This window comes from Aulonocara stuartgranti (genome assembly GCF_965226115.1).
Source record: "Aulonocara stuartgranti genome assembly, chromosome: 14".
Lineage (NCBI taxonomy): Eukaryota > Metazoa > Chordata > Actinopteri > Cichliformes > Cichlidae > Aulonocara > Aulonocara stuartgranti.
In genome coordinates, this window is record NC_138950.1 from 8226243 (window position 1) to 8251262 (window position 25020).

Sequence of the window (25020 nt, forward strand, 5' to 3'; positions counted from 1 at the left end):
CAGCATCACTCAAACAATGATGGGTTGTAACCCCTATATGAAATATTGCAAAATGCCAGTATTATTTTCAGGTGGCCACAAACTGTGCCACATGTCATCTGCACAATGTACTAAAACAAACAAAACACAACAACAAATAACCCCAGAAGGGTTTTTCTTACCTACAAACATGTTTGGTCCCTCACAAAAGAGATTTTAGACTATAGTAAAATAAAATCACCAGCACAAAAATGATAAGAATCAAGACTACAAATAGCACTTTAAATGTTTCTGACATTTGTGTTTATCAAATGGTCAAAAATAAGATAAAAATAACATGAAAATGCAAAGATTAGGGTCAGATAATGTCATAAAAAAAAAACCAACACTGAAGGTGGGTGTGCAGACAAATTAATTTGTATGAGGGCACTGATATAAAAGTTGAAACTATTGATTGACTGAAAATAATCAATAGATATTAATCATAGTTAAAATAAATTACATGTAGTTGCTGTGCTCTGGGCGCCACAGTGCTTTGTGTGTGTGAACCACCACTATCTGCTCTTCAAAGGGAAAAAAAGAACAGTAGAACATCACCAGCAGGAAACCCACTGCAAGCATGACACACCCATGCAAGCATGACATGTACCCATACAGCATTGCTAAAAATGATAGATATAGATGGAATAGGTTGACCTTGAAAATGTGCCGCATAATATCCAGTTTTGTCACCCTTTCATTGAAAAACACATACATAATGGATGCTATCCAAAAGGTTACCTTGTGGAACATTTCCTATTTTCAGCACTGTGTTCTCAATATTTAGTTTGTCATTTTTTAAGCTATTGGTTAAAAATGTTCATCCACAACCCAAATCTATTTTTTTATTGTGTTTGTTTTTTTAAATATACTATTAATAAAGCAGTTACTCAGCAGTAACTACCACACAAGGTCCAATTTTGACAACAGAAAGAAAATGGTAGGGAAAGCAAAGAAAAAAAAAAAAGAAAAAAAAAGTGCCATGTTGATTTCTGCTGCCATCTTTCAACAGCTTCATCCACATTCCAAACCACCTACCCAAATAAGGTTTACCAAAGGGTACACAACCACAAACTGCTTGCATACAATTTAGAATCACCAATCAACTCAACATGCATGGCTTAGGACTGTGGATGACCTGGAGTACATAAGCGAAAACTGTGCCGGTACAGGGAGAACATGCTAATTCAACACAGAAAGGCTCTGGCTGAACAGGAAGTAGAAATCCAGAACTTCCTTGCTGTGGTAAGCACTGCACTATTGTGCTGCCCAAACATAAAATTGTCACATTAAATGGAAAACAACAGTTTTTGTATAAAGTAGTGAATGGTATTTGGTTAACCCCTGGCCATGCAACATGCCCCCAAGTTAGTCCCCATGGCATGCCACACCTTGCATGGAAGCTCTGTCGCCACTAGTGTGTGAACAGAGAGTAAAGATTACATTATTGTATTTTATTCATGTTTTATTTTCATTTACTCTAATGTAACTTCTGACAGGGCTCTGTAAGATTTTTTTTAAACAACTAAACAAAACAAAATTACATATTTTTGGTATTTGTTTTTCATATGCAAGTAACATGTAAGTGATTTTCAAGGAGCAGGGGGTGTAATTATGTAGACCAGGCAGAAAAAGTGGCTTTTTATTTCCTCACATTTTTAAACAGTTTAAACATTGACACAGAACATGTTCAGGTAATCAGGTAAGGTCTTTGTGGATGATGGTAATGTAACCGAATTCCCTGAGGACAACAGACCCATAGCTGAGCACCGCAAGCAAAATTTGATCTCTGTTTGAACAAAGCCTGATTCAGGTGAGGGTTTTTCCACTGTGGAAAATGACGGCAATGGCTAGAAAGGCATGTTTGTAAGGCAGTGCTAATATTAGCAAGTCTTATCAGGACAAACTGCATAAGACTGGGGAAGTGACAAAAAGATATCACTGTGGATTCCCTGCCATCCCCCAGGAAGTTGGGGAAACTTAAACAAATTGGACTGGTGACCATCAAAATGACAGGGATATCACAGAGGCTTGTCAGGACCGCTCAATCTCACCCTGATGCTGACAAGAGATGATTGAGGCAGGTGTGGGGTCCAATCCATTTCCTGTACATATATAGCAAAACTATCAAAACCGAGAGAGGAGTGGCACCTCTTGCCTGTGAAATTTGTTCAATGAGCAAATGAAGTGAGCACAGCAAAACCCATTTTGGCTGTTTCAATACTGAACTGAGTAAGAACTATAGCGGTATAGTTTGTTTAGCATCTGAAACAAGCCTTCAAACAAATTGCAATTGACAAGAGGTGGATCTAAGTTCATCTGATAACAGTTTCTTACTAAAAAAAGAAAAAAAAAAGAAAAAAAAGAAATATAATTTCATATAAAATATAACAGTCAGCCATAGTAAATAACTCTACAAATGTAGGGTTTCAAACACTTTTTGGATTTATTATTGCATGACACAGGAGTCACTGCTGGACTGTAGATATTCTGTAAAAATCCCACAGAAGTGCGTCTCTGCCATGCTGGTCAAAAATATTACCATCACTGCCTCCAGTGTTACTACTTGCGTAGAAGTGCTTTAAGTGCACCAGTGAAAAATTCTCAATTTCACTGATGGAGTTCATTTATGTAGTGCGATCAATGGCATCAATATCTCTGACTCAAGTATTACACAATAGCTAATCCTCCCAACACACACAAAGAAACACCTTTAGCCCTGAAATGAAATCAAACTCACAGCAGCTCTACACCTGAACACCTAAATGCCAACAGATAAAAGTAGAAGCACCATTTAGAACAAATTTCCTCAAATGTAATCCCAAGGCAGTTTTGTCAGAAATGAACTTGGGCCCAACAGACTTAAGTCAGTAAGTGTGACTAATACTGGACAAAAATTAGTGTACCTGCTGGGGGCCCTCCCCGTTGACCATGGCTGGGGGTGGTGGTGAGGCCAGGATTGGGAGTTCAGGGCTGAGAAGCTGGCCAGACTCCAGAGGTGGCGTGTGGTCTGCCATGTCTCCCTCATTCACACCACTGAAGAGGTACTGCTGCAACGAAGACAGAGTGATCAATGGAAATGTACAAAGTGTACCAAAAAGGTTTATGACGTCAACATCTAAAGTCTTGGGAGTCATTCAGCCTGTGCTGAGAAATACATTTACCTATAATGTCTGCAGGCTGCAGCTTTTTTCTCCTCTCTGTCTGTACACACTATTAGTCCTTTTCCACTAGTACCTACTCATCCTGGCTCAACTCAGCTTGACTGGGTTTTTGCGATCTTGCATTAAGTGGTAGTAACTGGTAACAAGTACTTTTTTAGTACCTACTTGGCTGGGTTTTCTGGGCAAGCTGAATTGACCGGAAGATGTGATGTCAACAGACTGCATGCCACTGTCAACGGCATTACTTGACAAGTCACGAAAGCAACTCCATCACAGAAATCAAAACCGGCATTTTGGATGCCTATAAAGAAATCATGGTACCTTTATAAGCTACCAAGATGCTTGACAATTTTGAGCTTGCAGAAAACGCATAGCAACTTTCTCAGAAGAAACAGTAGTAAGCATGAAGGACCAGGGTTGATCCTTCTGGGTCCCCACATTCATAAATTAGATCAAATCAAATCATCAGTCACCTTTTAAAGACTTATTAGTAGAGCTGGGCGATATGGCCTAAAATCCATATCACAGTATAATTTGAAGCATGTGCGGTAACGATATATATCGCGATATATATTCTTTTCTTCTGTATAACGTATTTTACACACTATAAGGCACACTTAATATCCTTTAATTTTCTCAAAAATCGACAGTGTGCCTTATGTATGAATTCTGGTTGTGCTTACTGACCTCAAACCAATTTTATGTTGTACACAGCGCGCAGAAATCTGTCAAAAATGTTTTAGTACGACTTTGGTAAGCTATGAAGCCGCACCGCTTGATGGATTGCCAGAGCGTTACGGCTACCGTAGTCAGGAGTCTGTAGTGACTTCTGTAGGGTTACTGAAGTTGGACTAGCTGGTATATAATGATGTCCTACGTGATCACTAGCAAAACACCTATGTTAGCATAACATTAGCACAGTGAAGCTGAAAGATGGACGCTAAACCTTTTCCACTCGATCAAAGTTAACATGAGGTTAGGGACAAATGCAATCACATGGCAGGATGCTGTAAGCAGACCAAACTTCAGTTAGGAGAAAAACTGAGATAATCCCTCCACAATACGAGGTTAGTCATTAATATACTGCAACAACATGGGAATAGAGCAGCTGCGAGAGAATTCAGCATTAATGAATCAATGGTAGGGAAGTGGAGGAAGCGCAGTTTTTGTCTTTCCCCATATTCCAGAAGTCCTTCGTCTCTTTGCTATGACTGTTGCCTGGCATAATTTGCAGATGATGTTGCAGCCACTGAAATGCTTTCGACCAAAACAGGCGCAGCTTGATGACACCATCAACATGCGCTATCGCCGTAGAGCGGTATAGTCAAAATCTCTACTGTTGGCCAAATTTATATCGTTTCTACCGGATATCATTTATACCGCCCACCCCTAGTTATTAGATCAAACTAACTGAATTCTGAATTATGTCAAGATTATCACTGATCATTTTGGGAGTTTCTAGTGACATGGTTTTTTTTGTTTGTTTGTTTTTTGTTTTGTTTTTTTATGTACACAGGGGCTAAACTATGGCTACGTCCACACGTACACGGGTATTTTTGAAAACGGACCGAAAATGCCGTTTACGTGTGGACGAAAGGTGCAAACGCATAGAAAAATCTGCGTTTTCAAAAATACCCGGGTACGTGTGGACGTAGCCTATGTTGGCCACATTGTAAAAAACATTAAACAACCAAGTTTAGCATCTACAGTTGACTTGGGATGACAATTATTTAAAAAAACAAACAAACAAACAAAAACAACAACACTACCTTGCAATGACAGAATTGGCTGTCTGGTCCAAAATGAAGAATATTCATTACTCTAATATTCTAATGTCTCCATGTAAACCATTCATTGATAGTCACGACTGACAGCTTGCTTACCTACTCTCATGAGCACCAGTGATTCTGACTTTTGGGGCGTTTGACAAAAACTGTGACTACTCTAAAGACACACAGTTCCCTTCTGTTTGCTAAGGAGAAACAATATTTTGCAGTATTTTATCAAGTTTATTGTGGTAGCTTGATTACTTGACCTGCTATGTGCATAAATTTGCCAATGGTGGCTCAGTGTGTTTTCAGTAAGCTCATTTTTGCTTTGCTGAGAGGTTTAGGGACATCAAATCAAGCTCTAACTCAAAACAGTGGGTCAAATCACAACACTTGACACACATTTTGTAAATTAAGACACAGACATGTCCTAAGGAGTGGCCTTAAGATGAACTAGTGGCAATTTGGTGCAAAGCTTAATTTATTTCTGGATACATCCATCGTTTCTCACTTCCAGCAACATAAACTCTATTGAAAGATATTTCTCTGATGCGTGAGTTGAGGATGGCATCTTGTCTAAACCCAAGACTAAATGCAGAGTAAAAAATGTCGTGCAATTAAAAAGTTTTTACAGTCTTTATTGTTTCTTTCTCTTGATTAGAGAGTGTTCAATGATTCACACTGAAACTGTATATACACACACAAGGTTGGTGGTCGATAACCACCTCCTCAAGTCTGCGTTCAACATGCTGAACACCAAAGTGCTTAAAGTGCAAAGACCAAAATAGCTTTATAAATTATGTATGTGATGTTTAAACGTTGTCCTTAACAGTCTGTACCAGAAATTGTATTGGGTTAAGGAAATTATTGTTTTATTAAATGTACAATGCCAGTTACATCTTTACTGATTCTAAGACGTTAGGTCTGTGACTGCTGATGTTGGCACTGTTAATGGTAGCCATTCAGCAAACAAATAATCCGCCATGATGTTTGTACAATTTGGTGCATGTTACAAAATGCCACACATTTCAGTGACATTTAAAAGTCAATTTTATTACTGGAAAATGTGACTAACAGTTTCAAATGGCTTTTAAATATACACACAATCTTTGTATAGCCAATATTTGACCCTCATCCGTTTCAAAAGGCTCAATTTTGGCTGTTTACTGAGTACTTAATTACATCACACTAGCCAACTAGTCAGATTTTTTCCTCGTTTAATAACTTTTTAATCAGATATCAGGAATATCTTGTGTGTGTGTGTGTGTGTGTGTGTGTGTGTGTGTGTGTGTGTGTGTGTGTGTGTGTGTTGACCTCTTACTATGCATTTTCGTGCACCGTGAATACATACAATAACAATGTAATGAAGCAAATTTAAATAAATCTGTGCTGGGTGACACGAACGGAGAGGAATCCTAATTCATGCAAGTTAAAATATTTCAAAATTAGATGAAAAATATGCATCATCCTGTGTCACTAAAGACCATCAGCTGGACTTCTCTCAAGGACTGTGGATAAGCTTATCATTGGAATTTGAGGGCAAATGGAGTTCTATGGTTCAACTTCAGTTTTATAAAGAAGGAGGGCTTAAGAAACTTTGTAGTAAGCTGTTAAAATATCTTACTGTAACTTGCTTCCAGCTATTGGTCATTAGGGCTGCCACAATTAGTCGACTAGTCACGATTACGTCGACTATCAAAATCGTTGACGACTAATTTAATAGTCGACGCGCCGTTTGAAGCTTTGTAGGATCCCAAAAGACGCAGGAATAAGTAGTAGGATTTAAGAGTGTAATAACGGACTGAAACATAAGATGGCAGCACTGCATGTACAAGGATGCCAGCTGCCGTTAAACCTCGAAGAAGAAGAAGAAGAAGCTGTGTCCGGTATTGTAGCTGTGTCCAAATTCAGGAGCCGCATCCTCCGGTGCCCGCATTTGGAGGACGATTACGTTACAGCGACACGACAAAAACTGTCCAAATTCGAAGACTCTGACAAATGCGCCCTTCATTTCCCCAGATTTGAAGGATGGGTCGGGTGTATACTTCGTGGCCCAACCTATCCCAGAACTCATAGCGCGGCCCTGCTCAGTTTCCAACAATGGCAGCAGCTAGTTAGTTTTAATATTACTCTTATTATTCTTTCTGGGTCACAAAATAAATGTTTAACATATTTTCAGGCGAGAATGTAAATATGACTCTTTAAGCTTCAAATAACTGCTCATTTTATCAAGACACCACATATTTTCAGAAGCGCTCCAACATTTTCGGAGAAATCTGTTACCCACCAGCTCGAAAGCTAGCCGGGGTTCAAGGCTCACTATAGCCGGTGGGAACACCGGACTCCCGGCAAATCGTTTTCAAACCCACCGCCGTCTTTCGCTACTCAGGTTAAACATGATATACAAGTCACTTAGATAACTTAAAAATGTTATTGTTTGGCTTTTTTCAGTATTTTATTTGTTCCTGAGTAAATCGGTTTGGCTGAGATTAAAGTTATAGTTTTTACACAGCTGAATAAACGTCAAGCAGACAACTGATTATCAGAAGTGTGAGATGCTCGAGAATATACTCCGGTGTCCTGTTATATTTTAGATAGCAAGGAGCAGACGGCTGAGTTTATTAAACTTCACCGAAACAATCTGCAAATTTCATTTAAATTTAATAAACTATCATCTTGTCTTTATTTTTAGTTAGCACATAGCTTAAACACTTAAAGCTGTAAGCTAATGATAGTTATATAAGAGCAGATGCATGCTGGTGCAATAAGCTGTAAGTTTTACGTCCAATGGATGCATGATCTGATTAGTCAACTAATCGCAAAAATAATCGGTGACTAGTTGACTATCAAAATAATCGTTTGTAGCAGCCCTAATAGTCATCCTTGAACCATTGGCTATAACAGGCAAATATTTGTAGGCTTCCAATGGGACCAGATTCACATGAGTAATACAAACGCATGCAGTTGATCTATGAATGCACCATAAAAGCACTTTGAGTACTCAGTAATAGCAGAAGTCTGGTATATAGGAGTCCGTTTATCAGTCACCTTTATCAAATATCAAACCAAAAGCCAAGATATACGCAAAAGCGGTACATCTGTACTATAACACATAGTTTGTCAACACAAAGCAAAAAAAATGTGCAGGGTACAGGGTGCAGAAATGAATAAGAGTGATACTAAAAAGTGGTTAAATGTGCCACATGCCATTTTTTCTCAGACGTTAAATACCTTAACTAGTTAAGAAAAGAAGGAAAGAGGCAAATTCAGAACAAACCTAATGAGCCTATTATTGAATTTAAAATCATTTGCATCACAATGTGATAAGAAAGTACAATGGTATAATGTTTTGGACATGACTTATCATGTGACACATATCAGCATTGAGATAAGACCAGGGCTGTGAAGGGTTTACACAGTGACTACGAGAGAGGAGAAAGAAAGTGGATGATGGCAAAGAGAAAAACCATTAATCTGTTCTTTCAAAGATTCCCTTCTCATCTGTCTCCTCCAGTATACTGCATTGGCAAACACAAACCCCTTGCATAACAAATATACCCAAAAGCTGACCATTCAGTGATTAATTACTAAACTCTAACACTCAAAAAATGCATAATAAAGTTAGACCATGTGAGAATTTCTAGGGAAAACAACAAAACAATACAGAACAAACAAACAGAACAAAAATATTTTTTATTCAACACTCCACTGACACGGGAGTAAAATACCAAAGTTATACACTGAGGATTTCCCAAATGTAAATAAAATGTATACAATCGTTACATGGTTAATAAAATTCCCGTGTAAAGCAACAGAACAGCATGAAAGAAATGTAACGTGTCCTTGAACTTAATTACTCTCTGGCGCATGCGTGCCTAAACCTTACTGTGATCTGGCTTATCTGTTCGCTTTAGTCCCTCCCCTCCTTAAGCCCAAACAACAAAGTCAGTTTACAGTGTGATGGTCAATGAACTAGGCCTGCAGAACCATTTATACAGCCATGAGAGATTGCCATGTGGTTAATTTTTGTAACACTAGCAGGCTTTAGATGAATGCCAGACTTGTGTGGCTCTGAGGCCTCCAAGCCAATCACTGCAACCAGCTGGTAGGTTGTCTGGTAATTTTATTCTAGTTGTAAATTACTTGCCAGCACCACAGTGACAACAGCTACCTGGAGGTCAGTAAAATGAGAAGCAACTAAGGGAAATCCCTAATGACAGGCAATTCTTTATATTTCCTCTGACCACCCACCATTTACGCAGTTAAAGTCAAAATTTCTTTTTTTTTCCCCTCGTATGGGAAAAGATGATCTGAAAGTTCATTACACATTTTCCAAATTTGATTGTGGTAAGTGGAACATTATGATTTTGATTATCAAACAGATGCAGTGACAGCAGTAACATATGAACAGATGTATACTTCAGTCTTTTTTGCTCCTCTTTCTTTAACAAAGTTATCTGAAACTTTCAGAACTATAGCCTATCAGTAGTCACCACCTACGACTAGAAAACAGCTGTAACTTCTGTTATAGTTGCGCTGCAAGAAATCTGTATCGAAATAACAACAGATAACAGATGTTACATCTGTTGTTGCCCTGATTGTGCCTCACATTTGTTTGTGGCTACAGAGCAGTTGACAAGGACACACCAGCTGTTTTTCAGTTGCAGTTTTAGAGAAAATGGGAAAACACCTTGAAGATTTGAACTAGCTTTTCATTTTAATTATCAGCCACACAAAATTGTGGTAATGATATTTCTTGTCGTTGTTTAATAGCGCTGGTTTTTTCTCAACTGTAATGCGTAAATTTAACTGTAGCACTATTTTCGTACCAGACATCTGCACACGGGGTAACAGCTGGTTATCCTTTGACTGAAAGTATTTGACGTAGCAATGTCGTTGACTCTCGTTTAACATTACCTGGCCGGTCAACTACACGCACAAGCTCCTATTTTATGTCACAGTATCGGTTGGTATTTTTTTTTAGCTCCTTTAACAAGGTTAACTATCTCGCACCCGAGACTGTTTACTTTGGCTACAGGTGTGTGTGCTTAGCGTTATATCATAGCTAATAGTTATCTAACTGCAGCCTTATTGTAGCCAACGTACTGACAAACAATAACCTTACAGGTTAGTTCGACTTCCTTAAAATGATATCGTCAATGTTGTTCGCTGTAGCAAAACAAGACTTATTACCAAAAGCGCAGCTAACGTTACTCACCCAGTCAGTTGGCAGAGCAGCAGTCTTGCTGAACAAGCCGATGCACAGTGATGAGTCTTATGCAGCTCTTCCCCGAAATGTTTAACGTCAGCAACCTTGGATGACCAGCAACTTTCTGCAGAACCTGAAGCTGATGAGAACTTGCTAGCTACCCAGACAAACACAAGACAAGGCAAAGTGTGACATACTAGCGTAAGCTACCTAGCTAACAGTTAGCAAGATAGTATGCGGTCTTCTCATGAACGACGCAGGCTCGCGTTAACAGCACCTTAAAACGGTCGAAGTAGCTAGCGAGCGACTGTGACGATGCAAAGTATCGATAACGTTTGTCTAACCCTCAGTTTTATCGAGATAACTTTCCATCCAACCCTGTTCCTCGCATAAAAAGCAGGAATGTCGCCATCGCTTACACGACTTAGTGCGCATGCGTATTCGGGCAATTCATCACGAATCCTAATTTACAAGATAGCAAAGATAAACGCTAAATAATGTTACTATATTTCATTTTGTTTGTTGTGAACCCGGTCACTATCCGGTGCAGTTATGATGAACTTCATTTGCCTACCTATTTTTTTTTCCATCACTTTAAGAAAGACCTTACGGTTGACGTGTCTATGACCGGTTCGTCCAACCAAGTCAGTCGGGGGTGGGGGGGATCTAAGAATGCTACGTGGTCAGTCCAGGGACCACCTTGCTGTTCTCCATATAAGACTACACTGCTACTTCTACCTGGTTTGTAACCAGAAGCACACAGTTGTACTAAAAATTAACAAGCATGATTGAACTGCAGTATTTTACACGCCAGAGAGCCAATACGGAATGTATGGAGAAAGAAAAAAAACAACCCTTTCAAAATTACACACTGAACGGCACAAGTGATGTCAAACCTACACAAGACACACACAGACAATTTGAAATACAATATCGCTTTTAGCAGAAAGAAAGTGTGGATCACTGGTTCTTGTAAACCGTGCAGTCTTGGGTTTGTTACATGTTTTGAGTGAACACAAAGATATTTTTGTAGTATTTGTGTACTCCAAAAAAGCTTATTTTAAATATACATTGGTATATATCAAAGAGATGATCGTTTTTCTGATTGTTTTGTGTTCCTTCTGTTTTATTGATTTTTTTCCCCCTGGTTTGTTTTCTACTTGAAATTTACACTATTAGAAATTCATGTTGCCTGGAAACTGTAATATTCCCTTCATTCATGTGCCTTCCAAATTTGATTTAATTAAAAAGTATCTATCTATCTGAAATCTTCTTTCATGTGCTAGTCCCTTCTGCATATTAAGTCTCAGACAGACAATTGCACAAACATCACAGACAATGTATCATACACAACCTAATGTAGCTACCTACATACGAAACTTCACTATGCTATATATCATATGCATATAGATGTTGTTGAAACAATGTACACACTCACCGTTCTTGCATAGGCGGTCTTTAAATCTTTGGCAAAAACATGTGCTATCCCATCCACTGATATACACCAAGATGGTTATCAATGACTCCACCTGCTGGACTTAATAAAGGAATGCCCCATTGTGTCTGCTATAGTTCTCAATGAAATATGCAGTGGAGAGTCATCTCTTTCCAAAAATTTATTTGACTCTTTAAGACAGACTGATTATGCAGTAATCAGTGAAATATGCAGATTATAGTTGTGTCATTGCAGGGACTGAACCAGTGAACAGCGAACACATCACATATTTTATTTTACACCGTGCATTTATTTTATGTATTTATATTTTTTAATGTAATAACATAAGACATGTAACTTGGGATGCAGTGTTACGATTTCAGAAATGCACATAGACTTGTTGTTCAAATCTGTACTCAACAAGCTCACACTCAGCAAAGTTATATGCAAACACCTGCACACACTCGAAGATGAAGGGGCATATATTTTAAGACTTGAGAAGAAGTGCATGATGAAAAAGCAACATCAAGGACTGCAGCAGAACACAAAATATAATACAAAGTAATGAGAAACATAATGAGGAAGTAAATGTAAGCGGACAATGAAGAGGGAGCAAATTTACAAGGGCATCATTATGCAGTTGGACATCGTTTCTGGAGGCAGTAATTCTAAAGCAGTGGTTTTCAGCTCCCCGAGGACTTCTTGTTTTAGGTGCTCTCTTGTCTGATTCAAATGATCTGTTGTTTTTTTTTTTGTTTGTTTGTTTGTTTGTTTTTCAGGCAGCTGCAGCATTTAATACTCATTTTATCAATTGAATCACATTTTTGGAGTGGAGATTGGAGGTCCTTATGAGAACCTTTGTGTTTTGAGAGTACAGAGTGATGGGATAATAAAATAATTCAAACCACGCAATAACATGAGCTTGTACTAACTTAAACAAAATGCACCTTTCATGGGTCAAAAGACCGTGATTGGTCAGTTAGGGTCAAATATGTGATGTGTGTGGGCAAGCAAGTGTGTGTATTTGTGTGTGTGTCAGGAGTCAGGTGTCATTCTGTTTACATTCTACTGTTTTAACTTAAAGGAGATTAGCTCTCCATTGATACTGAAACTGTGCCTGTAGTTGTAATGGTACAGGACGACTCAGCCAGAAATGTATCACCCACATCTGTTTCACACCAGCAATTGTTTCCTAAAGTTCCACACAAAATTGATATTGGTATATCAACAACTCCTGAAAAGTAGGGTGAAATATTTTTTTTTCTTAAATAAATAAATAAATACAATGTATGCCACAGATGTTTAAACAACATGCAAAAATATTCTCCATTAAACTTATAACCCATGTGAGTCTTGGGTCGTTATGGTCTATTGACCAGTAATGTAACTTCACAAATAAAAGACTATTGGATTTATTTAATCTTGCATAATAGATGTCACTAATTACTGTATAATACCAATTTAACCTTGAAGCTCCCAGGTCCGATTTTCAGTAAACGCACCAAGTGACTACAGGAAGTGTGGTGTTGTGTGTGTATGTTTTTCAGGCGGTGGTGTAGCGATTAAAGCTAGCTACAACAAAGTGCAACCATAGGAGCTAACGTGAAGCTAGACCTACACCAGTTTGTCGGCATGACGTCCCCGGCAAAGTTATTTGAAAAATATGTTGGGTGACATGTTTTAGTATCTTTTTTTTTTAAATCAGAAAACGACCTCGCGGACTAAGCACTAGCTAGAAGGTAACGTCAACACTTGGAAGTACCAGCAACAACACCGCTCTTTACGCTAATTAGCTTGATAGTTTTTGTGGGATAATTTCAGGTAGTAGTTTCATTGCTGACAGTTTATATATCAAAACCAACACACTTAGTTTTGCGGTGCTTGTTTGTGTTGTCTTCGGTATCTGCTAATTTGACGTATGGGACATCTTACCAGCAGCAACAGCAGCTGGTGGTCATGGTGGTGTGTGTGTGTGTTTAAGGAGGTGTTGTCTGGGTTCATGCAAAGTGCAACTTCATATTTCTGCAAGGCAATGCAACAGCACTGTAAATTTGTCAGACGCGGCAATAAAAACAGGTTTTTGTGTTTGTTTGTTTTTGTGAATAAAAACTGAGCTGAAATATATTGTTAGCAATACAAGATAATTATCTTTTATAGGCGTTACAAATAATGATACACAGAAGATCAGACGAGTAGGTTTTACTGTTGATTGCAGTTTTCCATTTAACACACAGCCATAGACAGCTGTGTGGTTTGATAATAGAGAGTAATGGTGCAATCATTGAAACCGTTATATTTGAAATATTATGTTAGACTTTAGAGATGACATAATTTTGACTTTACTTTCTGTGGTAGTAAAGGTCACAGAACAGATGTACACGTTTTAATCTGTCTGCCCATCTAAATCTGAATGCTGCTGGTCACTCAAGAGGGATGATAAAGGTGGAAATTTAATAATCTTTTCTTTAACATATATGTATGCATTCCATGATACAGGGCAGAAAGTTCCTATTATCCAGTTTAATAACCATTTGAATACAATTAAACAACCAGACCATCAAAGTATTTAACATGAAAACATACTCCTGCTTTTATCTGTGTTTTTCAGTTTATCTAATCAACCTTTCCTTTATTCCATAGTGAGTTAGATTCATATGCTTCTCCATGTTTTTTCTTTTTTTCACAGCTGAGTAGTATGCTGGACGTGGGAAAGTGGCCAGTGTTTGCACTTCTTCCTCCTGAGGAACTCCGGCTTATCCGGCAGGCTTGTGTATTTGGCAGTGCTGCAAATGAAGCCCTCTATGTCACAGTTAATGATGAGGTAACATTTGGAGTTTAAGCAAGGTTGCCTTCTTGTTCTTCTTTACGTGAAGCTGTCCTGAAGCACGCATAGAAGTCATTCATTTCTCTGTATTGATTTTTGAGTAGTTCTTGTTTTGAAGTGGATATAAAAATGCTCCAGGCCTTCTTGCTCTCTGCTTGATATGAGGTGCAGTTACAGGCACAGGGATAAGCAGATGGAATGAGGCTATCTTTAGCCATATGAGCTTAATGCCTGAGCCTTTGGAAAGGTGCAGTGCATGCCTAATCTTTCCACCCTTGCTTATTTGTTTGATGTTATGGAACAGCCAACTGTACCGTTAAATTGTATTTTGGTGGATTTCACTTTAAATTATGCCGTACATCACATTCAGCAGTCCCAGCATGAGCATGCTTGCTGCCGTTTTTTTTTTTTTTCAGTCATAATTTTAGAAAGACAGTGTCTCAAATTATTATAGCCTGGTTTCAAGTGTAGTTAGTTAGTTTGTTTTAGTGTACCGGTGATCATAATTTGCAATTTGCCATCTTAGACAGATTAGATTAAGACAACTTCACCATTTTGTGATATAAAAAAAAATGCACAATAAATATGATCGAGTAATTCTTATTTGTAAATGTATATATTTAAAAAAAGACATTTTTAATGTTTTTTCTTTGCAGGTCTTTGCTTTAGGGACTAACTGTAGCGGCTGTTTAGGGCTTGGAGATCTTCAAAGCACTATTGAGCCACGCAGGATTGATGTCTTGTGTGGAAAGAAGATTGTGTCTCTAAGCTATGGAACGGGGCCACATGTGGTTATCGCCACTGCAGGTAATGTAGCTCCAAAACCTTTTTTTCTGTGTGTGTCACCAAGGAGAAATGTCTTCAGGAGGCAGAGGAATAAGATCACAAGCAAATGAGTCCAAACATGCAAAATGCATATTTTATTTGATATTTTATTTTTATTTTGTGCCACCATTGGCTTCATATTGTATCTAGTTTTTTAAGTGTGATTCTTTTTGGTCAAAGTGGACTTCTTGGCCAAGAGATGTGGTTGCATGCATACTTAAATTACGATTAAAAAATGCATTCAAACTGTTAAATTTCAAATACACATTCAATTTTCACTCATTCCTGTTTGGAATATTAAATTAAAATGTCTGAGAGTTGCTTTCAATGTGATTATTGCATGCTTATTTATTTGGATAATTGATTGCACCTTTAACTTTGATTAAAGCAACATAAAGGTATCTGTTTTCCTGTAATATGTGGTAATGATTAACTAACTCCACATCATCTGAGGGAGGCCAGTCAGTTTGAGGTTTTTTTTTGTTTTTTTATTTACATGTGGAAAAATCTTTGCTCAATCTGCATTTACAGTAAAAGAAGTTGCAAAAAAGTTAATTATGGATATGTTCTCGTGTACTTCATTTATACTGAGTCAATGCAACACTAAACTAAGTGAATCAAGGCATTTAATCGATATCTGTGATGTCTGATAAAAGTATGGCTGCTTAACTTGCAGTATATCATGTGAAATAGACTGCTTCTTATCTTTTAATGAAATATTAACTTCTGTGACAACATCAATAAACTTGCACTTGTTGCTGTGTAGATGGAGAAGTGTATGCCTGGGGCCACAATGGCTACAGCCAACTCGGAAATGGCACCACCAACCACGGGCTGACCCCTGCCCTGGTGTCCACTAATCTCCTCAGCAAGAGAGTGACAGAAGTGGCCTGTGGCTCCCACCACACTATTGCCCTCACAACTGATGGAGAGGTAAATTTTCCTCTACTTGCTTTGTTTCTGTTTAATCTGAGAATTTTTCTGGGTGGTGAGCATTCATCTTTGTGTTCAGGTGTACGCGTGGGGTTACAACAACTCTGGACAAGTTGGTTCAGGTTCTACTGCCAACCAGCCGACACCGCGTCGGGTCAGCAGCTGCCTGCAAAACAAGATTGTGGTAAACATAGCCTGTGGACAGCTCTGCTCTATGGCTGTACTGGACAACGGAGAGGTAACTGGTCACACCCATCTATACATGTTAACCATGATGAAGCAGAGAAAAACAAATTGGATTTCTAACAGTGTCTGAAATGAATTTGTGTTTACGCTCGATCTGAATGATGACAGCTTGAAGAACGGTCCTGGAGTATGAGTGGAGACAGTATAGTTTAAAAAAATTAACGTTCAGTCTCTGTCAGAAGACCTAAAATAGTATTGCATTTGTTTTTACACACAAAATCAGAATCTGAATTTCAGATTTAATTTAACAAAAAACCCAAGAATAAAAGTACTGTGATGTTCCGCACACTTATTGATAACGAGGTATGTGCATATCCCAAAATCGTCCATTGTTTCCAGATCTATGGTTGGGGCTATAATTGCAATGGACAGCTAGGTTTGGGCAATAATGGAAACCAGCAGACACCATGCCGAATCGCTGCCCTCCAGGGTGTAAACATTGTACAGGTAAGAGCTTAAAGAGGGATAAATCTAACAAAATATTGTTTTTGATTACTTATTTCTGTTTGCATGCATCTTAAATACCCTCTTTTTTCTTTTTTTCCAAACACAGGTCGCTTGTGGATATGCACACACGTTGGCACTGACAGATGAGGGATTTGTTTATGCTTGGGGTGCCAACTCATACGGGCAGTTGGGAACAGGCAATAAGAGTAACCAAGCGCTCCCCACTCCTATAAACACAGACAAGGAGAGGTTAGTACTTTGTTACTTTGTTCCCATTGTAAATTACCAGCAGTACTTTGCTACCATAATAGGTCACAGATCCCTAGAATAACCAAACGTCTCAAACTCGTACAAATTCTTACACTTGTGGTTTTATGCTACGGAGTAGTAGGGGACTGATTGTTGACTGTAAAAGAACTTTATTAGAGAAATGTTCACTTTTCATATGGGCCTTTTTCTGTCTTAAGTTCAAATGTATATCTAGATTTGTGATTTTTCTCGGTAGGATAGTCGAAGTGGCTGCATGTCACACCAGTCACACGTCAGCAGCCAAGACACAGAGTGGACAAGTTCTGATGTGGGGTCAGTGTCGAGGTCAGGCTGTAGCCAGTCCCCATCTCGCACATTTCAGCAGCACTGATGATGTGTTCGCTTGCTTTGCCACACCGGCAGTCACGTGGCACCTCCTCTCAGTAGGTAAGAGTTTTATAGGACCATACATTTTTAAGTTATTTGACGAACACGCAGAAATTCACAGTGAAATACTTATATGCCTATCCAGCTGTATATAATTTTTTTTATCATTAGAATGTCACCCAACATGATTGCCTAACAGTAAAAGTTACTCCCCGTTATTTTTGTGGGAAGGGTGGTCTTAATGGCATCCATCTCTGTCGCCCATTTCAGCTGTTTCCTTGTGGGGTCAACTATTAGCTCCTTGGTCTTACAAACTTGCAGCTGAAGGTTTTTCTCCCTACACCAGTCACTTAGGTGGTTGATCTCTAACCGTCAAGCAGAGTCACTGTTTCGAGATCAAGTCCGCTACTGCTCTTTCGTCAGCGAAATTGGTGATTTGATTTTGATTTTGATTTATTGATTAGCATTCAAATTCAAATCTCAGTGAAAACAGTGAAAAAAACAAACAAACAAACAGTGAAAACAGAACAAAAATCTACCATAAAGAAAGAAAGCATGAGACAAGGCTAATCAAAAGGTATTGGCTGAAGCATTTGCTTATTACGCCAACCCTTTTCACAAAATATCTTTTTGTATGCAGCTCCTGTACACAGGGCTTGAAGAAAATAATAAAACAAAGCAAAAACCAACCAAACAAACAAACAAAAAAAAAAAAAAATTATGGGAACTTGACGAAGTGGCCACACAGTCGTAGGTGTAGAGGAAGTACAGGAAAGGAGGAAGCAGATGAGACTTTGTGGTTTACATGTACCACCTGTGGTTTGCCAGTCAGGAAATTAAGGATCCACTTGCACTGAGAGAAGTGCAGGCCAAGGTCACATAGTTTAATAGCCAGCCTGGAGAGTATTTGTAAAATTGAAAAAGAATCCCAAAAGTCAAACTTTTACAATAATTGAAGGATTTTTTTTATTACATTTTTGACACTGACATTTACTTGTGTGTCTGGTTAGAGATAATTATGCAGTAGGCATTTATCAGTGTACCATAGGTACACATTCCTGCAAGTGGTCTGAGAAATAAACAGGAAACTCTGTTTGCACTTCATTTGCGACAAATGTTTATACAAACTCAACACAAACTGAAGAGCATTAACCTGTAACTGTGATAGCTTCATTTTTTTCTTTACACTCCAGTTAGGAAAGCTAATGTGATGAGCTAAATTTAAATATTGACTTAGCATTTAGGTGGACATTTTTTTAATGTTGGTAATATTTTATTGTCACCTGTGGCCTTAAAGAAATATATTTTCATTCCCTATATATAAATACCTCATAGAACTGTCTTTTGAACTGAAATGTAAAGAGAAGTTGTTTAAATTAGGGCTGAACGATATATCGCATTTGCGATAATATTGCGACATGATCAAGTGCAATTTTCTAACCGCAAAGGCTGCGATTATACTCTGGACATGTCCAAATTCATGGGCTGCATCCTCCTTTTGTAGACCGATTACGTCACAGCGACGCGCCGAAGGCTGTCCAAATTACTACCATATCCCAGAATTCATAGCGCGGCCCAGCCAAACTCCAGTTTCCAGCAATGGCGGCCGCTACTAAGTTTTAAAATTACTCATACTAATCTTTCTGGGTCACAAAATAAACTTTTAACATATTTTCAGGCGAGAAAGTAGTTGTGTAAACATCAAATATCTGCTCGGTTCATCAAGATATCCCATATTTGCAAAAGTGCTTCGACGTTTTCAGAGGCGTCTGCTACCCACCAGCTCGACAGCTAGCCGGGAGCTCGAGGGTTACTGATGCGGCCGAGAACGGCACAACTCCCGGCACATCATTTTCAGATCACCGCGGAGTTTCGCTGCTCGGGTTAAACGTGATATATAAGTCACTTAGACAACCTAAAAATGTTATTGTTGGGCTTTTTTCAGTGTTTTGTTTGTTCGTGAGTAAATCGGTTTGGCTGAGATTAAAGTTATTAGATTAGATAAAATAAAACTATTAATCCCCCGGGTGGGTTCCTCCTTGGTTTTCACACAGCTGACTAAACGTCAAACAGAAAACTTATTAAACAGAAGTATGAGACAGTCGAGAATTTACACCAGTGTCTGGTTATATTTTAGATAGCAAGAAGCAGACGGCCGAGTTTATTAAACTCCACCGAGACAGCGGTGACGCTAATCAGAACTAGACCGTCCAATTTCACGCCTTTAAATTTTAAAGGCGTGTTTGTGTGTGTGTTTATACAATTGCTATTATGTTTGCACTTTATGTGTAATGTTACTGACTGCAGAGATCAGTAAGATGTGTGTATTTTTTATTTATTAGTTTTATTTATTTAATATTATTTTTTAATTGAATGACTGTCTAGTAGTTCACAGATGTCGAAAAACTGAGTGTGGTAAAGCCACTGATTTTTTTTATGTATATTTCTGCAATCTGCACATTGTACTGACTTTCATTTTAATGTTTACACCAGGGTTCCTTGTCAGCACTTTATGCTCAGATGTTTGTAAGCTAAAAATAAACTATTGTGTATGTTCAAATATACTGTTGTGATTGAAGAAGTTAAATAAAAATGTCAGTCATCAATTCATGCATCACCTCATGTCATCATAACAGAGGTCTGTCTTCCAGGAAAGAACAGTTTAAAATTAATGTAATATAGTATTGGCCATACTATATGATGTATTGCTTGTCTTTGTTTAATAATACAGAAGACAAAGACCTTAAAAAATAATCGCATATCGCATCGCAATCGCAATATTGGGGCAAAAAATCGCAATTAGATTATTTTCCATAATCGTTCAGCCCTAGTTTAAATGTATGCTTAGCAAATTTATGTTTATTTTTAAGAGCAAAAAAACCCCAAGACCAAATGCTTGTATTTAACAAAAAATAAAATAAATAGTAATAATAATTTTATGTTGGTTTTTTTTTGCCAGATGGTGATGATTACCTCACAGTTGCCCAGTCTTTGAAGAAGGAGTTTGACAGTCCAGATATTTCTGATCTGAAGTTCTTGGTTGATGGGAAGTGCATCCATGTTCACAAAGCTCTGCTAAAAATCAGGTACAGAAAACAAGAACATTCAGAGTCCTTTAGGTGATTCTTTTTTCTTTTTTTTTTAAAAAAGGACAATGTAGACTCATTAACCATGGAAGTCTGGAAAAGCTAATCCAGTCTTGTGGCATTTTGAGCAGCTGGTGTGTGACTGGAAGGGTGTAACATGCAGTGTATCGTTATCTTTGAGTGCACATAATGATCTGTGGAATGGAGACAATGTCTGCAGCTCTTCCTTTCTATTGTTGGGCCACCACACTCTGACTGTTTAAAAAAATTATATATATGAATGCACACTTTGCTTCTCTAACCTCTACTTTCAGCTTGGTCACATGGGTGTATTTTTTAAAATCCAGACAACCAATTTAGTCACTGCAGCAAAAACAATGAGCCATCTTTGTGTGTAAATATATATAACAAACACTTAATTTGTGCTGGTTTCCCTATATTTAAACTTCATATGCTAAACAGTTTCCTTATCTTCCTGTTAAACTCACGGGGTAGCAAAGACAAGCCTATTGTTTCCCGTGTTTCTTTTTATAACCACACTTGAACACAGAGTATCTGCATTCCAGTCCCTTGCTCTTTTGCACCGTCAGTAGGAAGGAGCCAGACTGTCTGCAGCTTTAACCTTAGTCCACTGGCTCACACGAATATGCAACAGTGGAAACTGTCTGCTTGCGCAAGATCACATGCAAATTATATGTTTAAGATGCATCAGAGAGTGAAGATTCAGTTGTTTTTTCAACCGTGTCCTGAGAAGCAATGGTAGAGGCACTGTTTTGAGCCATCAGAGATTTGCAGTGTGGAGAAAATTGAAGCAAAAAAACAAATAAAAAGATAAATGGTAATTAGTGGTAATTAATGCAGGCGCTTATAAGGAATAAAAGGTATTGCACTTGGCCTGTATTAGTAGGCATAGTCAAAAAGAATCTGTTAAAAAAAAAAAACCAACAACACAAAAAAACACAACAATTTTTCTTCTATTCTTCTATCCATCTACCCTTGTGGTTGTTTTTAACTGGTGGGTATTTAGATTAGATGCTGTTGAACACTAACAGGCATGGTATAGTCTCTGAATTCTAGGCTCCATGCTGGTAACCACATGCCTACCAATTCTGTGATCATGTGGACTCACCCGCTAAGACATTAACTTGCAATGCACTAAACATACATGTACCCTTCTAGCAGAATTCAAGGAACTATCAATAAGTAATTTCAACAGCAGAGTATAACTGCCACTACAACAGAAAACATGTTTTCATTGTAATGTATGATGGTATAAATTATTGGAAGTTGAAGCTGCTTTTTCTAGTTCAGTATGAAAATTGTGGATTTTTTTTTAAACCTCCTTTTTTTTTAAGTTTCTTGCTAATTTCCTTTTTTTCATTTGGTAATGCAGTTTCCTGTTGGCATAAGACTATATTTTGTCACCTGCACATGATAAAGTGTGATTGCCCATTAATTAAGTTAGTTTGAGTTAAACGTGCTTTTGTCACAAGTCTTCTGCTGTCTTTCTCGATAGGTGTGAGCATTTCCGAACACTGCTGAATGAATCTGACCAGGATGCTATAGAAATTCATCAGTTCTCATACTTGGTGTACAGAGCCTTCTTGGAGTATCTCTACACTGACACTATAAACCTGCCACCAGAGGACGCTATTGGTAAGGATAGACATGGATCACAGTTCTTTACAGCCCAGGAAATGCTGCAACAAGTCAGTGCAGAATCTCGAACACAATCACGTGTGTTTTTGTTTTTGTGTGTGCAGGGTTGCTTGACTTGGCCACGTTCTACCGAGAAACAAGACTGAAGAGGCTGTGCCAGGAAACGATCAAGAGAGGCATTTCTGAAGAAAACGCCATCACTCTGCTCTCTGCTGCTGTCAAGTATGAGGCGCGGGTAAGCTTATAGCCCCTGATACATAGTCAAAGCACCATGGTGGTGGAGGCGTGCACAGTAGCTAGTCAGTTATACTCCTCAGCACTGACCAGACAGCCCTCTTCATTTTTAGGACCTGGAGGAATTCTGCTTCAAGTTTTGTGTCAACCACCTAACGGCTGTCACGCAGACCCAGGCCTTTGCCGACATGGATCACGACCTGCTCAAGAACTTCATTAGTAAAGCCAGTCGCTACGGGGCCTTCAAAAACTGACTACTGGGCCCCTGTTGTGATGTATTCAGCACATTAAAGTTTAATCTCAGTGACGAGAGTCCATTCTAGACCAAAGTAAACACCCAGCAGATCAGCGCCTCAAACACGTGGCACTAAGGATGTAAATACCTGAGAGGTAAATGGTTTAAGGCCCCACTCACCAAGTGATTCTTCTTTGTTACCTTTCTGAAGCTAGCCCAAACACGGTGCTTGGTTGGAACATAGATACAGGTTTATGCCACTAGTCCTGTAACAAGCACACAATGCTGAGGCTGAATAAAAGGATGTGCCACACTGGTCAAGGTTTACCAAGACAGCCAGTACGTGGACATGTCACAGTAATCAGCTTGGACTGGATACCTGAAAATGCTGAACATACTAAACGTAATCTGTTGTGATAGAATTGTTTGATTTGGTATTTGAATCATTTTTATCATGCTGCCCTTTTAACAGTTCCTAATGCAATCAGTATGTCGTAAGTTATCTGCGGTCAGCATAGACAGGATCTAAAAATTTACCAAGTCAGCTATAAATGAACTCTTCACATTGTGCTGCTTTTCTTTGAAGCCTTCATTCTAAAATGTTCTGGATTTGGAGGCATTTTATGAGGGAAACACATGTAAAACTGCAACCTGTTTCCCCCCCATTTGTTTTTGTTTTTATCTGCTTTATGATTGTATTTGTTAAGCTCGCATAACATATTTTGCCACTTTTTTAAAGTTTCAGTTATTCTTCAGTTCTTCATATACCATCCAAACTTGTGGTCTGACATTTGTGTTCACTAACTTTTGCACTTTTTTGCTGTAGAAAGTTGTTTTTCCCACCATATGCTGACTGATAGGAAAAGGAGCAGTGAGTGAAAAGAGAGCATGCTATTGCATGTGTACTTGTACAGTTGTTCAGACTAACCCTCTCTATGCAGCTGGAAACAAAGTTTGACTTTCACAAACGTGTTGAGTCTTGTGTACACTGTACAGTAGATGCAGCTGATTTTTTACAGCTGCATTTCATTGTATGTTTACAGATTTTTTTTGTTAATTGTGTTTTTGTTTTTTTTAATTATTGCTATTCTTAACATATTGGCAGCAAGCTTCTGTTCCCTTTTTACAAGATTTTTGCTTTTTTAATATGCATCTCTGGATAGTAAATAGTTGTGCCAACTCACTTCGTTGGAGCTCAAGTCTAATAAAGGGCCTCATGGTCTTTAAATGCAGTTACCAGATAATTACATCAGGAATTCCCAAATCTGCTTAAATGGATATAACTAAATGTGATCACTTAAACAAGCTGATTGGAATGTTTGTTTGTTTTTGTTTTCTTTTTTGGAACTTTTTGGTAATGTTTTTAATTTGTATGGAAAGCAAGCTGCAACCTGCTAACTTTGGCACTAATGGGAATATAGGAAAATGGCAATTATAAATACATATTAAAACAAATAACAACATATGTTGTTGAGGGTGTTCTTAAAAAGCTCTTGTCATGTCATTACCATGCAAATGCTTTAGAAACATTTGACATGAAGTAGTGTTTTTGTTTTGTTTGTTTGTTTCTTTGGTTTTTAGGGGGTGAGAGTGAAATGTATGGAAATGAAAGTCACGAATTTAAAAAATAAAACATGCGTTACTTCATGTAAAGTTGTAACATTGCAGGTGCCATTAACCAGTAAGTGGTTGCTATGATATCAACATTTTAAGACACGCACATGCAGTGCACTTTGGCTCTTCATCTCCACCAAGAAGCGGAACAGGCTCATTTTCACTTCTTCCTGCAAGAGAGAGTCTAACGTCACATGTGCCTGCGTGTTTCCTGAAGGTATGTCTTTAGTACCATATCATCAAGTGAGATTTCATATACCTTCCACAGAATAACAGGATGTGGTCAAAATTAAGATGCTAGACAAGTTGGCAGAATCAAGTTTAATAGAATTTGTTGATTTTTTTTTTATCTTGACACAACTCTACCCGACAGAAAATGTGTTTGAGGACATGTTATGATGAAAGGCAGAGATTCCAGTTCAGTTACTTTATCCCACCTGGTGGCCACAGAACAAATGATGTTCAATTTATTTCCGCACGGCTTTGAAGATCACTGTGATTGTCAGTATGACGATTATTTTGCGTCACGATCCTGCTGCCAAACCACTCATGGAAATTCCAATATCTAATAGGTTCCATCCATGACATTTAAGTTGTGGAATTACTAAAAGGTACTTTTCTTTTTTCATGTGTGTGTATTTGTGTTGAATTAACTTTACACCTTCCAAAGGACTTGTACATCATGT

The 25020-nt window shown here is 38.2% G+C and overlaps 2 protein-coding genes across 5 annotated transcripts in view; one reads left to right on the plus strand and one right to left on the minus strand.

Annotated features, from left to right (window-relative positions):
• fndc3a (fibronectin type III domain containing 3A) overlaps nt 1–10838 on the minus strand; it is a 47196-nt gene extending 36358 nt beyond the window's left edge. For 2 of the 4 annotated variants that reach the window (XM_082503275.1, XM_082503272.1), the window contains exons 1-2: nt 10170–10713; nt 2925–3068 (exon numbers count right to left, since the gene is read on the minus strand). In XM_082503275.1, the coding sequence (XP_082359401.1) occupies nt 2925–3035 (111 nt within the window). In that variant the 5' untranslated portion in view covers nt 3036–3068; nt 10170–10713. Of the gene's footprint in view, nt 1–2924; nt 3069–10169; nt 10714–10734 lie in introns of those variants that run through there. The other 2 variants (XM_082503274.1, XM_082503273.1) reach the window with 2 other exon arrangements.
• Nucleotides 10839–13100: 2262 nt separating this feature from the next.
• On the plus strand, nt 13101–24183 carry rcbtb2 (regulator of chromosome condensation (RCC1) and BTB (POZ) domain containing protein 2). Its single transcript, XM_082503540.1, has 12 exons — nt 13101–13334; nt 14282–14416; nt 15076–15226; nt 16011–16177; nt 16257–16415; nt 16763–16870; nt 16977–17119; nt 17376–17566; nt 20466–20592; nt 22109–22248; nt 22356–22486; nt 22599–24183. The coding sequence occupies exons 2-12, from the start codon at nt 14291–14293 to the stop codon at nt 22737–22739; spliced, it is 1584 nt and encodes a 527-aa protein (XP_082359666.1). The 5' UTR covers nt 13101–13334; nt 14282–14290; the 3' UTR covers nt 22740–24183.
• Nucleotides 24184–25020: the final 837 nt, after the last annotated feature.

Coding starts and splice junctions, on each gene's coding strand:
- rcbtb2 (XM_082503540.1), top strand. CDS start 14,291: ATGCTGGACGTGGGAAAGTGGCCAGTGTTTGCACTTCTTCCTCCTGAG. Junction 14,417..15,075: donor ATGTCACAGTTAATGATGAG/GTAACATTTGGA, acceptor TTTTCTTTGCAG/GTCTTTGCTTTAGGGACTAA. Junction 16,178..16,256: donor CCCTCACAACTGATGGAGAG/GTAAATTTTCCT, acceptor CTTTGTGTTCAG/GTGTACGCGTGGGGTTACAA.